The sequence below is a fragment of the Heteronotia binoei genome, chromosome 5 (assembly GCF_032191835.1).
Source record: "Heteronotia binoei isolate CCM8104 ecotype False Entrance Well chromosome 5, APGP_CSIRO_Hbin_v1, whole genome shotgun sequence".
Lineage (NCBI taxonomy): Eukaryota > Metazoa > Chordata > Lepidosauria > Squamata > Gekkonidae > Heteronotia > Heteronotia binoei.
In genome coordinates, this window is record NC_083227.1 from 170605093 (window position 1) to 170616973 (window position 11881).

The 11881-nt window shown below is 43.8% G+C and overlaps 1 protein-coding gene across 1 annotated transcript; it reads left to right on the forward strand.

Moving 5' to 3' along the window:
- The first annotated feature begins 726 nt into the window (after positions 1 to 726).
- LOC132571554 (G-protein coupled receptor 54-like) lies at positions 727 to 8924 on the forward strand. Its single transcript, XM_060238355.1, has 5 exons — positions 727 to 1063; positions 3950 to 4074; positions 4316 to 4451; positions 4760 to 4998; positions 8467 to 8924. Exons 1-5 carry the CDS (start codon positions 751 to 753, stop codon positions 8815 to 8817), a joined length of 1164 nt encoding a protein of 387 aa, XP_060094338.1. The 5' UTR covers positions 727 to 750; the 3' UTR covers positions 8818 to 8924.
- Positions 8925 to 11881: the final 2957 nt, after the last annotated feature.

Below are 11881 nucleotides of genomic sequence, written 5' to 3' on the forward strand. Positions count from 1 at the left end.
ACATATACATCTCAGATGGGCATTTGTTTCCTGCTTCCTCAGTCCTCTCCCTGAAACAGTTACAAACAGCATCCTTGAGAGCCAATCAGAACTGCCTCTTCTACCTCTCATCATTAAGTTCTGCTTGCCTGGTTTTTCTCCTGTGTTCAGAGCCCAGCATTAGTCACAGTTAGTCCTGGGATACACTACAAGAGACAGGAGGAAGAGAAGGAATGGCATAGCAGCCTCTTCCACTTCGTGGCATAAAGGTCAGCCGGGAAACAAAGGCTGAGAGTTCTCAGCATGCTTTGGAGGGAATTAGCAGGACTTTGTTCCGACACAGAGAGAAAATTCTGAAAGCTTTGAAAAACAAAAGATTGCAGTGGGACTGGGATAATCTCAGAGCTCACAAGCACAAAAGGTATTGTCTAGGTGGTCTACCAACCCCGTCTCTGCTCTCACAGCAGCATTGCCTGCTCCTAAGGATAATGGAACCAGAAACTGGAGGAAGCAGTTTAACTGTCCTTTTGGTCAGCCCAAATTTGGCTTGTGTGGGGGGCTATGGGGGATTGTAGCCTTGCCGCAAATTTGCAAACAAGCTGCATTTCTACCAGGACTAGATATAGATAACCATGCAGCCCTTTGGCTAAGAAGAGATTGCTCATCCCTGTGGCATTAGTAGCTTCAGCACCTCTCATGAATTTTGTGTTTCAAGAGTCTTTCCGGCCAGGCTGCTCAGAGGGGACAGACTACACGTTGCTGTCTGTTGGCATGAACTGCCTTGGTACTCCACTCAGAATGGATGCTGAGACTTTGCCTTCAAAACCCTGGCCCAGATGGACAGCACAGCCAACATCCTGGCCAGGCAGTGCCAACTCCAGCATTGGTGACCTTGAGGATGGCATGCACTTGTGGATCTTTAACAGCAGTGGAGAGGACACCTCCCCGCCATTTCTGACCGATGCATGGCTTGTGCCCCTCTTTTATGCCCTCATCATGCTGCTTGGTCTGATCGGGAACTCATTGGTCATCTATGTCATCAGCAAGCATCACCAAATGCACACAGCCACCAACTTCTACATTGGTGAGTGAACCACCTACCCCTTACCCGCCTCTTCTCCTTGGTTCTGGGGTTGCCCTGTAGCTTCTTGCCTTTCTGCCCATTAGCATTTCCATTCTCCAGATGCTAAACTATGTCACTCATTCAATTCATAGGAAGAGACTCAGACTCCTTCCAACCTAGTTGTCTGATCTTCTGTCCTGATTTGCAGTCCCCATTGGTGATACTGTCAGACTGTACCCATTGATCTCAGTCCAGGTTTTTAAATAGACAGTACAATCCTAAACAGAGTTATACTCATTTAAGTTAATGTATATAGAAAGGTGAAACTGTGTTTAGGATTTTACTGTAGAGCATTTTGATCGCTGACATTAATGACCTTTTTCACTGTCACTGATGGAAGAAAAGGTTATTCATAGAATCATAGAATCACAGTGCTGGAAGGGACCATACAGGCCATTTTGTTCAACCCCCAGGTCAATACAGGATCCTCCTACAGCACTCCTGACAAATGTATAGAATCACAGAAATAATATTGAAAGTTATTATGACAGTGAATTGGTTGTGGTATTTCTTAAAGGCTATTTCATTTTCCATGTATTAATGCTGCTATATCACATCCTGCCTTCCCTATGCAGTTCGGTAGATAAAGTGTTCTCTAATATTGGTGCTGGCAGCTTATCTATTTAAGATTTGCATTTATTGATCTTACAGACAGCTGGTTAGAACAAACCTGTTCTAGAATTGATTCATAACATAGTTATAGACGGATCACTGTAGCCCATAATGTCCTGCCAACTTAGTTCCCAAGATGTATTTTATGTATAGCGATCAGCTGGGAGGAAAGGTGGTATGATATAGTCCAGTCTTGCCAGATCTTCAAAGCTAAGCAGGGTTGATACTCAGAAGGGAGACCATCAAGGAAGACTTTGCAGAGGAAGGTTATGACAAACTATCTCTGTTTCTCATTGCTGGGGTCATCATAAGATGGCTGCAACTTGTCATCTCTCTCTCTCTCTCCCTCACTCTCTCTCACACGCACACGCACACCAGTCAAACTAGGATATGGGAGACTCAAGTTAAAATCCTACTCTTCCATGGAAGCTTATTAGTGATCTTGACCAACCACACATTCTCAGGCTAACCTGAGAGTAGAGGAGGAAGTGCAGTATAAAAATGGTTAAATAAATATTTACAATTATATTAGATTTATATACTACTCTTCTCCTGTGAGTATTTAACTGCAGTATTACTATGTTCATAATGTCAAAAGTCATGTATTGGCAATGATAGATTTTGTGTCATCCCCCCCCCCCCATAGCAAATATACCCATCAAATAATTAAGAAGATGAAGATATTGGATTTATACCCCGCCCTCCACTCTGAAGAGTCTCAGAGCGGCTTACAAACTCCTGTATCTTCTCCTCCCACAACAGACACCCTGTGAGGTGGGTGGGGCTGGAGAGGGCTCTCACAGCAGCTGCCCTTTCAAGGACAACCTCTGCCAGAGCTATGGCTGACCCAAGGCCATTCCAGCAGGTGCAGGTGCAGTGGAGAAGTGGGGAATCAAACCCGGTTCTCCCAGATAAGAGTCCGCACACTTAACCACTACACCAAACTGGCTCTATCTGAAATTACAGATAGAGGCTGTGTTCCAGAACAAAATATAATTTCAGCACGTACCAGCACTTGGCGCAAAACGAGAATATCTTGTTGCATGCTATATTTTGGTAATATGATGTCTCCCTTGCTTTTTCTTGCTTGCCCATATACAAAATGAGCCGTATTCATTGCAATATGTTAAGCCTTGCTAGAATGGCACTCCCTCAGAGCTAAACAAAAGAGCTTCTTCTGCTCTGTCTTTATTTTTGCCAAGGAGAAATATGCCTGGGAAGAACCTTCAAATAATTAATTGCAGCTGGACTAGAGTCTTACTTGCCTGGTGGGCCATTATATTGCTGTCCCATGGCGATACCTAAAGAGGAAGGCTTCATGTAGTCCCCCATTTTCCATTTACTTGAGCAACTGAAATGCATATAGTTCTATTTTGTTCTATGTCCAGCGCATAGACATATTGAGTTTTTCTTTCTGAAAGCTTAGGCTGAATTTGCATTATTCTTGTTATATCCCTGAACATTGTGACTTGCATAAACATTATCTAAGTTTGTTTTGCTGAAAGCGGAACCGCTTGCTTCACAATCTCATTACAAGATCCCTCCAGTTTTTGATATACTGCATGAAATGTACTGGGCTGTACATGAGTGCCTTGGAGCAGTTGCACAAATAGTGTTATTTATAAGAAACTGGGGGCAGAGGCAAAGTGCATAATGCCTAGAAAAGGAAGCTCATATATTTGTGAAATATATACGGGGGGGGGGTGTGTGGTTGTTGGGGGGATAGGAATGAAATTAAACTGAAATGTGATGCAACAAGAGTCATAGTTTTAACCAGATCTTTATTCTGGAGTATTCAGGATATATTGGGATGGGTATTATTGCTATCCTCCCACTCCACTGAGTAAAGTTTGAAGCCATTTTCCAGTCTAAACAGCCTTCTTCCAGCATAAGTGGCTTTTCTGATGGAAGGAGAGCTACTTAAATTGGAAGACAGCTTCTCAAGCTGGAGGAAGACTATTTGGAGGATGGTCGGATCCACCCTATTGGCACTTTGTGTTGGCTGGAATCCTAGTTGAGCATTAAGTACGCAAAGTGAACGACAAAGATGGAGAATGTTGATATTGAGTGATTCCAGTTCTTCTGTATGTGATCTCCACTGCATCTTGGCTCTACCTTCTGCTAGGGAGATTCTTCTCACCCATCTGATGCAAGTAGTCTCCGAATTGAAGCTGGGGTGTGTTGCTGACAGCCAGAGGCAGTCCTGTAGTGACATAATCTCTATGTCTCTTACAGCAAATCTGGCTACCACTGACATCATATTCTTAGTATGCTGCGTACCCTTCACCGCCACACTCTATCCCTTGCCCAGCTGGGTTTTTGGGGACTTCATGTGCAAATTTGTCAACTATTTACAGCAGGTGAGCTTGAGTGGTGGGAGAATCTGGGAGATATTTACAGTAAGTATACAAGGAGATGTGGTGGTGGGTATGTCTGCCATCCATATAACAGCATGGCTGTATACATACAGATAGTGGTATGTATGCAGTGGTCATTCTTGCCTTGTGGAAGGAGGGGCTGTGTTCAGAGGTACACTTGGTCAACTCACTAGGAGATATAGATTGCAAGCATTTCACTTATGTGTCCTTGTTTTCCCACCAGGTAACTGTACAGGCCACTTGTATCACTCTGATGGCTATGAGTGTGGACCGCTGCTATGCTACGCTATATCCACTGCAGTCCTTACGTTATCGAACCCCCCAGATAGCCATGGCTGTCAGTTTTTCTATCTGGATTGGTAAGTGTGGCCAGCAGGAGGGCCAAGACAAGAGCTTCATGTGGAAGAGCCAGAGCTAGACCTAGATCCAAAACTATCCATCTTGAACTTCCCAGCTCCAGCTCCATAAACCCATCTCTATTAAGTCCTCTATAAGGTGCTTGGTACTAATTCCCAGTCTCACTTCCACTTCTGTGGAAGCATAAGCACTCCGCATCAAAATGAAGCCCCGTTGACTGTTCTGAGCTCAGGTTTTGTTTTCATCTCTGCAGGTGACACAATGGAGCATTGTTCTTCAGAGCTCTGAATTCTGTGTCTTTGGCCTTCAGGTTCCTTCATTCTCTCACTACCTATGGCTCTATACCATCGCACTGAGGTTGGCTACTGGTATGGCCTGCGCACCTACTGTATTGAAGCCTTCACCAGCAAGAGCCAAGAGCGCAGTTTTATTCTGTATACTTTCCTGGCTGTTTATCTGTTGCCTCTGTTCACCATATGCCTCTGCTATTCCATCATGCTCAAGCGTATTGGAAATCCTGTGGTGGAACCCACAGACCATGACTATCAGGTAATTGGGAGTGCATCCTTCCATACTGTCCATTCCAGCAGTTAAGAAAATCCTTTTCTTTAAGTCCTGCTCTCCGTGGCCCTTCATGCAGAGGCAAGGCAGATGGTGACTAAAGGCAGGGCTTTTTCAGTGGTGGTGCGTTGCTTCTGCAATGCCTTCACTGTTGAGGCTAGCTGAACATTTACCCTGCTCTTCTTTGGATACTAAACCAAAAATAATTCTTTTTACCAAGGATTTTAATTGAGAAGTAACATCTTTTTTTTAGCTGTTTTATGATCTGCTTCTATCCCAAGTACTATTTTATAAATATTTTTTCAGGCTGCTCAATGTTCATGTTATATTGCTTTGTTAAGAGCAAGGGACTCTAATCTGGAGATCTGAGTTTGATTCCCCACTCCTCCACATGAGGCCTGCTTGGTGACCTTGGGTCTGTCACGCACACACACACACACACACACACATTTCTTTCAGAACTCTCTCAGTCCCATCTACCTCACAAGGTGCCTGCTGTATAGAGAAGAAGAATAGGCAATTGTAAGCCACTTTGAGACTCATTTAGGTAGAGAAAAGTGGGGTATAAAAAACTATTCTTCTTCTTATATTGCTTTTATGCCCTAGCTGTCAAGCATTGGTATTTCGAATAATCAAGCTATTGTTTAAATCAAAGGCTTGCTTTATTGATAATCCAATACTTGCCCAAGGTACGATACCTTGGAAGTGATACAGTAAGTTACATAGCATGGCATCTTAGAGGCTACTTCAAAGACAAAGTTCAGATAGCTTAAAGACATAACATACAGATGTGAATTGCATAGAAGGTTCAAAACATACTATCAACTAGCCATTTGGATAGCTGCTACTTTGTCCAATTCTGGGCTCCTGGTTTCATACAGACTTACATACCAGCGTTTTGCGGCCTCTTTCAGTTTCGACCCCAGACAATCCACTCGGCTGAATTTGTCGGGGAAGGTGTTTCCCCAATAATACATATAGCTGTTGGCTTGGATAGAAAAGTATTCTACTTCTTCTGGATCCCCATCGAAGGTGGCATCCAGCTCCCTCCCTCTGCCATAATCTCATGAAGCAAGCGGCAATGGAGGCTGTGGTGCTGCCGGTGGTCTCCCGGGAGGAGGTGGTTGGATCCCTCTCGGGTCTACTAGGGGTAGTATCTTCTCCAGCTGCCGTCTCATCTCTTACGCCATGAAGGTGGCGTTGGCTTGCATTTCCTACCACAAGCATTTTGCCATTTCGGCCATCTCGCTCCTCAGTGTCTGGACAAATCCACTACCCTCAGGTTCGGGACTGTTGTCATCATCATCTGGGCATGGGGGTTTAGGGTCATCATACTCATTTCCCTCTTCTGATCGGGGTTCATCACGATCTCCACCGCCCTCCGCTTGTGCGCCTTCTTGGCTACTCTCGCTTGTCACTCACCCTTTGCGACGGTCGCGCCAGGATCATCTCTCTTTGTGCTGGTGCCTCACCCATGAGTGTGGTGGAGGTTTGGGGCGCCCAGTCTTGGGGGGTGATGAGAAGTTGCTGGATGTGCAGGGGGACCCTCTTCCCGTTACTCTCTGAGTGTCTAGGATATGCCTAGGAGGGGTCCATACTCCGGTCTCCTCCTCTCTGCATTCTCCTCTCCTCTCAGGGGATGTAGGGAGTCTGCCGTTGTCTGGCGTTCTTTCTGCCATATGGTTAGAAAGTTGCCAGTTTGGTTAGAATCCCAGAAGGATCACTTCCAAAATGTCAAGCATCGGTATTTCAAATAATCAAGCTATTGTTTAAATCAAAGACTTGCTTTATTGATAATCCAATACTTGCCCAAGGTACGATACCTTGGAAGTGACACAGTAAGTTACATAGCATGGCATCTTAAAGGCTACTTCAAAGACAAAGTTCAGATAACTTAAAGACATAACATACAGATGGTTCAAAGCATACTATCAACTAGCCATTTGGATAGTATAACATCTCTCGGTTCCCACACATTCCTGACTTGCTGATATGCATGAGAACTCAGGGGAGGTACTTCTACTTTACATTATGGAGATTACTTGCATCCCCTGCATCCTTGAGAGTCCGCAGGTGGGGGAAGTTTTGAAGAGAAATCTTTATTCAGAAAGGGGAATAGAGAAGAGGGCGGGGGTATGAACACCAAATACATACTCAATCAATACCAGAAATATCATGCTTGACACTAGCTTGGTTTTTATGCCTTGTTTGGCTTTGTTATGTTGTTTAATTTACACGTCTCCTTGAGCAGTCTCTGCAGAGGTAAAAATTTCTGAATCATAAAGGGTTACTCTATTCCATTCACTATGGAACCTGTATTTCAGCAGCCCATCTGCAAAGTACTTCTAATGAAAAGAAGTCCCAGAAGGACCTATATGGCCGGGGACCTACCTACCTAAGGGACCGTCTCTCCCCATATGAGCCCCAGAGGGCACTGAGGTCATCTGGGAAAAACCAGCTGAATATCCCTGGGCCAAGGGAGGCCAGACTGAAAGCCACCCGGGATCGGGCCTTCTCTATTACTGCTCCACTACTGTGGAACCAACTTCCTGAGGAGGTGAGGGCCATACGATGTTTAGAGGGATTCCGTAGGGCCTGTAAGACCCACCTTTTCAGGATGGCCTTCAACTAGCGAAAATTAGTGGAAAACTGTGACAAAACTAGATATGCTGCTAGAAATGCTTTTACTCTTGAAATGTTTTTACTGCTGAAATTTATTGAAATTTGTTATAACGCCATATTATTATGTGAATTTTAATATTTTGTAATTGTTTTAACCGTGTTTTATAATTGCAACTGTTGTAATGTGTGTTTTATGCTGTGAGCCGCCCTGAGCCTGCTTCGGCGGGGAGGGCGGGATAGAAATAAAAAATTATTATTATTATTATTATTATTATTATTATTATTATTATTATTATTATTATTATTATTATTATTATTATTATTATTATTATTATTATATTGATCAGCAGGATTCTGTGTACTTGGGAATGGCAATCAAAAAGGATAGAGGGACTGAAGAACAAAGATGATTATGCAGGGACATGACAGAGGGTTTTTATTAATTATGTGGGAATGTGGACAGGGAGAACTTCTCCACTCTTATCCAGAATATTAGAATTTGGCGCTGTATAATGAGATTTTATGCTTGCATAGCAATTACAATTGCTTTCTTCATTAAATACATATGTCTGCTCTGACTAGATCCTTATCAAAACTGGAGATGGATCCTGCTGCCACTGCAACCTACCTTACTGGGTTGTTGTAAGAAGAAAAATGGAGGAGTGGGAAGCCATGCACACCACTGGGTTGTTGTAAGAAGAAAAATGGAGGAGTGGGAAGCCATGCACACCATCCTGAGCTCCTTAGAGGGATGTAGGATAACAGTGTACTAAATAAACAAACATATCCATGTATGCCATGGTAAGCCACGTATGCTCTTCTGTTCATTCCCAGCAGGTGCAACATCTGTCAGAACGCTCAGCTGCCATGAGGGCCAAGATTTCCAAGATGGTTGTGGTGATTGTGCTGCTGTTCACCATTTGCTGGGGTCCCATCCAGTTCTACTTGCTCTTTCAGGGCTTCTATCATCACTTCCAGGCCAACTACGAGACTTACAAGATCAAAACATGGGCCAATTGCATGTCATATGCCAATTCATCTCTCAACCCCATAGTCTATGCATTCATGGGAGACAGCTTCCGCAAGTCCTTCAAGAAGGTGTTCCCCTTCCTCTTCCATCAGCGTGTACAGGACAACGGCATGCATTCAGGCTGCCATAATGCTGAGCTAAAATTTGTCACTTAACTTCGCCCTGACCTGCACAATGGAGAACTCTGTTTTTTATGTATTATCAAAAATCATGGAGACTAAGAAGATACAACTGGATGTCTGCTTAGTTTTTACAGTGGTTATTACTGAACATACAAAGACTGAAATATTGAGGATCCTAGTTTAAATTCATTCAATGATCATGTTAGTGACTGTGGATTTTAATCAGAAGTCTATTATGTTAAACTGTTAAACCTCAAGATCAGGGCTGTAGCTACAGCAGTGTTACTGGGTTCTCTGCTTTACTTGGAATTTATATTCACTCCATCTGAGAATATCGTGGGCTTTTAAATTTGTAAGATTTTAATTTAATTTAATTGGGATTATGAAAATTACTGGTTAAAAAAATTAGTGGCAGACGGTGCCCCCCAGCAGTACTCTTCCAGACTCCACTTATCTGACAAATGTAATGCTGTCAACCATGCTTAAGTGACCCCCCCCCCTTTAGCTATTTTGACTGTGAACATGGGAGGGTGCTTAAAAAGCATAAGAGAAAACAATTATTTCTTCAAGGACCATGTTCATTATAAGTATAAAAACTCCTGAATTAACCCAGAATATAATTCAATACAGCAACCGGGGTGGGGGGGGGGCTAAGCAAAGCTAGCTAGAGAGTCATTTATGGTGTAAGGGTTACTTTTGTGAATTCAGTTATTTCGTGGGGCAAGGTCAGCTATTGTCTTGCCCTTTCTTTTAATGTTGCCACCACCACCTCTGGTAAAATCCAGTTTCCCTCTCCCTCACAGGCCACCTGAGGCCTGGCACCATAGTGGTATATTATTGTACCATGCCAAGTAGCCAAGGCAGGTGGGCAAGGACATGTGCACATTCCCTCTAATTAAAGTTTATTTCTACAAGACACCAACGCAAGTCATTACATGAACAGATCTAGGTGCACTAAGCAAAATAAGCTAAAGGAAAATTACTAACTAGGCACTTGCAATCCATGGTATATCTGGTCTTTGTTAATTGCATGAAAATAACACCACCACCACCACCACCACCACCACCCCCCCGTGCATCTGCAACCCTCTTTAGCATTGTTCCCTTCTGACATCCTTTGTGACAAAACAAACAGGAGAGACAAAAGAGGTGACAAAAGAGGAGGTCCTACAACTGATAGACAAATTAAAAATTAATAAGTCACCGGGTCCGGATGGCATACATCCGAGAGTTCTGAAAGAACTCAAAGTTGAACTTGTGGATCTTCTAACAAAAATCTGTAATCTTTCATTGAAATCTGCCTCCGTTCCTGAGGACTGGAAGGTAGCAAATGTCACCCCCATCTTTAAAAAGGGTTCCAGAGGAGATCCGGGAAATTACAGGCCAGTCAGTCTGACTTCAATACCGGGAAAGTTGGTAGAAACCATTATCAAGGACAGAATGAGTAGGCACATTGATGAACACGGGTTATTGAGGAAGACTCAGCATGGGTTCTGCAAGGGAAGATCTTGCCTCACTAACCTGTTACATTTATTTGGGGGGGGGGGGTGAACAAACATGTGGACAAAGGAGACCCGATAGATGTTGTTTACCTTGACTTCCAGAAAGCTTTTGATAAAGTTCCTCATCAAAGGCTCCTTAGAAAGCTTGAGAGTCATGGAGTAAAAGGACAGGTCCTCTTGTGGATCAAAAACTGGCTGAGTAAAAGGAAGCAGAGAGTGAGTATAAATGGACAGTCTTCGCAGTGGAGGACGGTAAGCAGTGGGGTGCCGCAGGGCTCGGTACTGGGTCCCATGCTCTTTAACTTGTTCATAAATGATTTAGAGTTGGGAGTAAGCAGTGAAGTGGCCAAGTTTGCGGATGACACTAAATTGTTCAGGGTGGTGAGAACCAGAGAGGATTGTGAGGAACTCCAAAGGGATCTGTTGAGGCTGGGTGAGTGGGCGTCAACGTGGCAGATGCGGTTCAATGTGGCCAAGTGCAAAGTAATACACATTGGGGCCAAGGATCCCAGCTACAAATACAAGTTGATGGGGTGTGAACTGGTAGAGACTGACCAAGAGAGAGATCTTGGGGTCGTGGTAGATAACTCACTGAAAATGTCAAGACAGTGTGCGTTTGCAATAAAAAAGGCCAAAGCCATGCTGGGAATTATTAGGAAGGGAATGGAAAACAAATCAGCCAGTATCATAATGCCCCTGTATAAATCGATGGTGCGGTCTCATTTGGAGTACTGTGTGCAGTTCTGGTCGCCGCACCTCAAAAAGGATATTATAGCATTGGAGAAAGTCCAGAAAAGGGCAACTAGAATGATTAAAGGGCTGGAGCGCTTTCCCTGTGAAGAAAGGTTGAAACGCTTGGGACTCTTTAGCTTGGAGAAACGTCGACTGCGGGGTGACATGATAGAGGTTTACAAGATAATGCATGGGATGGAGAAAGTAGAGAAAGAAGTACTTTTCTCCCTTTCTCACAATACAAGAACTCGTGGACATTCGATGAAATTGCTGAGCAGACAGGTTAAAACGGATAAAAGGAAGTACTTCTTCACCCAAAGAGTGATTAACATGTGGAATTCACTGCCACAGGAGGTGGTGGTGGCCACAAGTATAGCCACCTTCAAGAAGGGTTTAGATAAAAATATGGAGCACAGGTCCATCAGTGGCTATTAGCCACAGTGTGTGTGTATATATAAAATTTTTTGCCACTGTGTGACACAGAGTGTTGGACTGGATGGGCCGTTGGCCTGATCCAACATGGCTTCTCTTATGTTCTTATGACAGCTCCCCTAATGCACTCCAAAAATCAACTCCAGACAAAGGAACAGATCCCCTTTTCAGTCCCTGCCCCATATGTGTTCCAAGGCCCATAGTCAATCTGGGTGTATGTGGACCTGGGCTCAAGCCCACAAGAACCTGAACCCTCTAATCAAAACTCACGATGCTTTATATCTGGAGGTGAGCATCTTTCTCACATTGTCCCAGTCACTGAGATACTAATGTCCCCTTCCTTCACCACAACTGTCACAGTATCTTCCGCCACTCATCCATCACAGTTACAGTGCTATCTTAAAAAGAGTTGTCCCTTGTAAATCTATGGA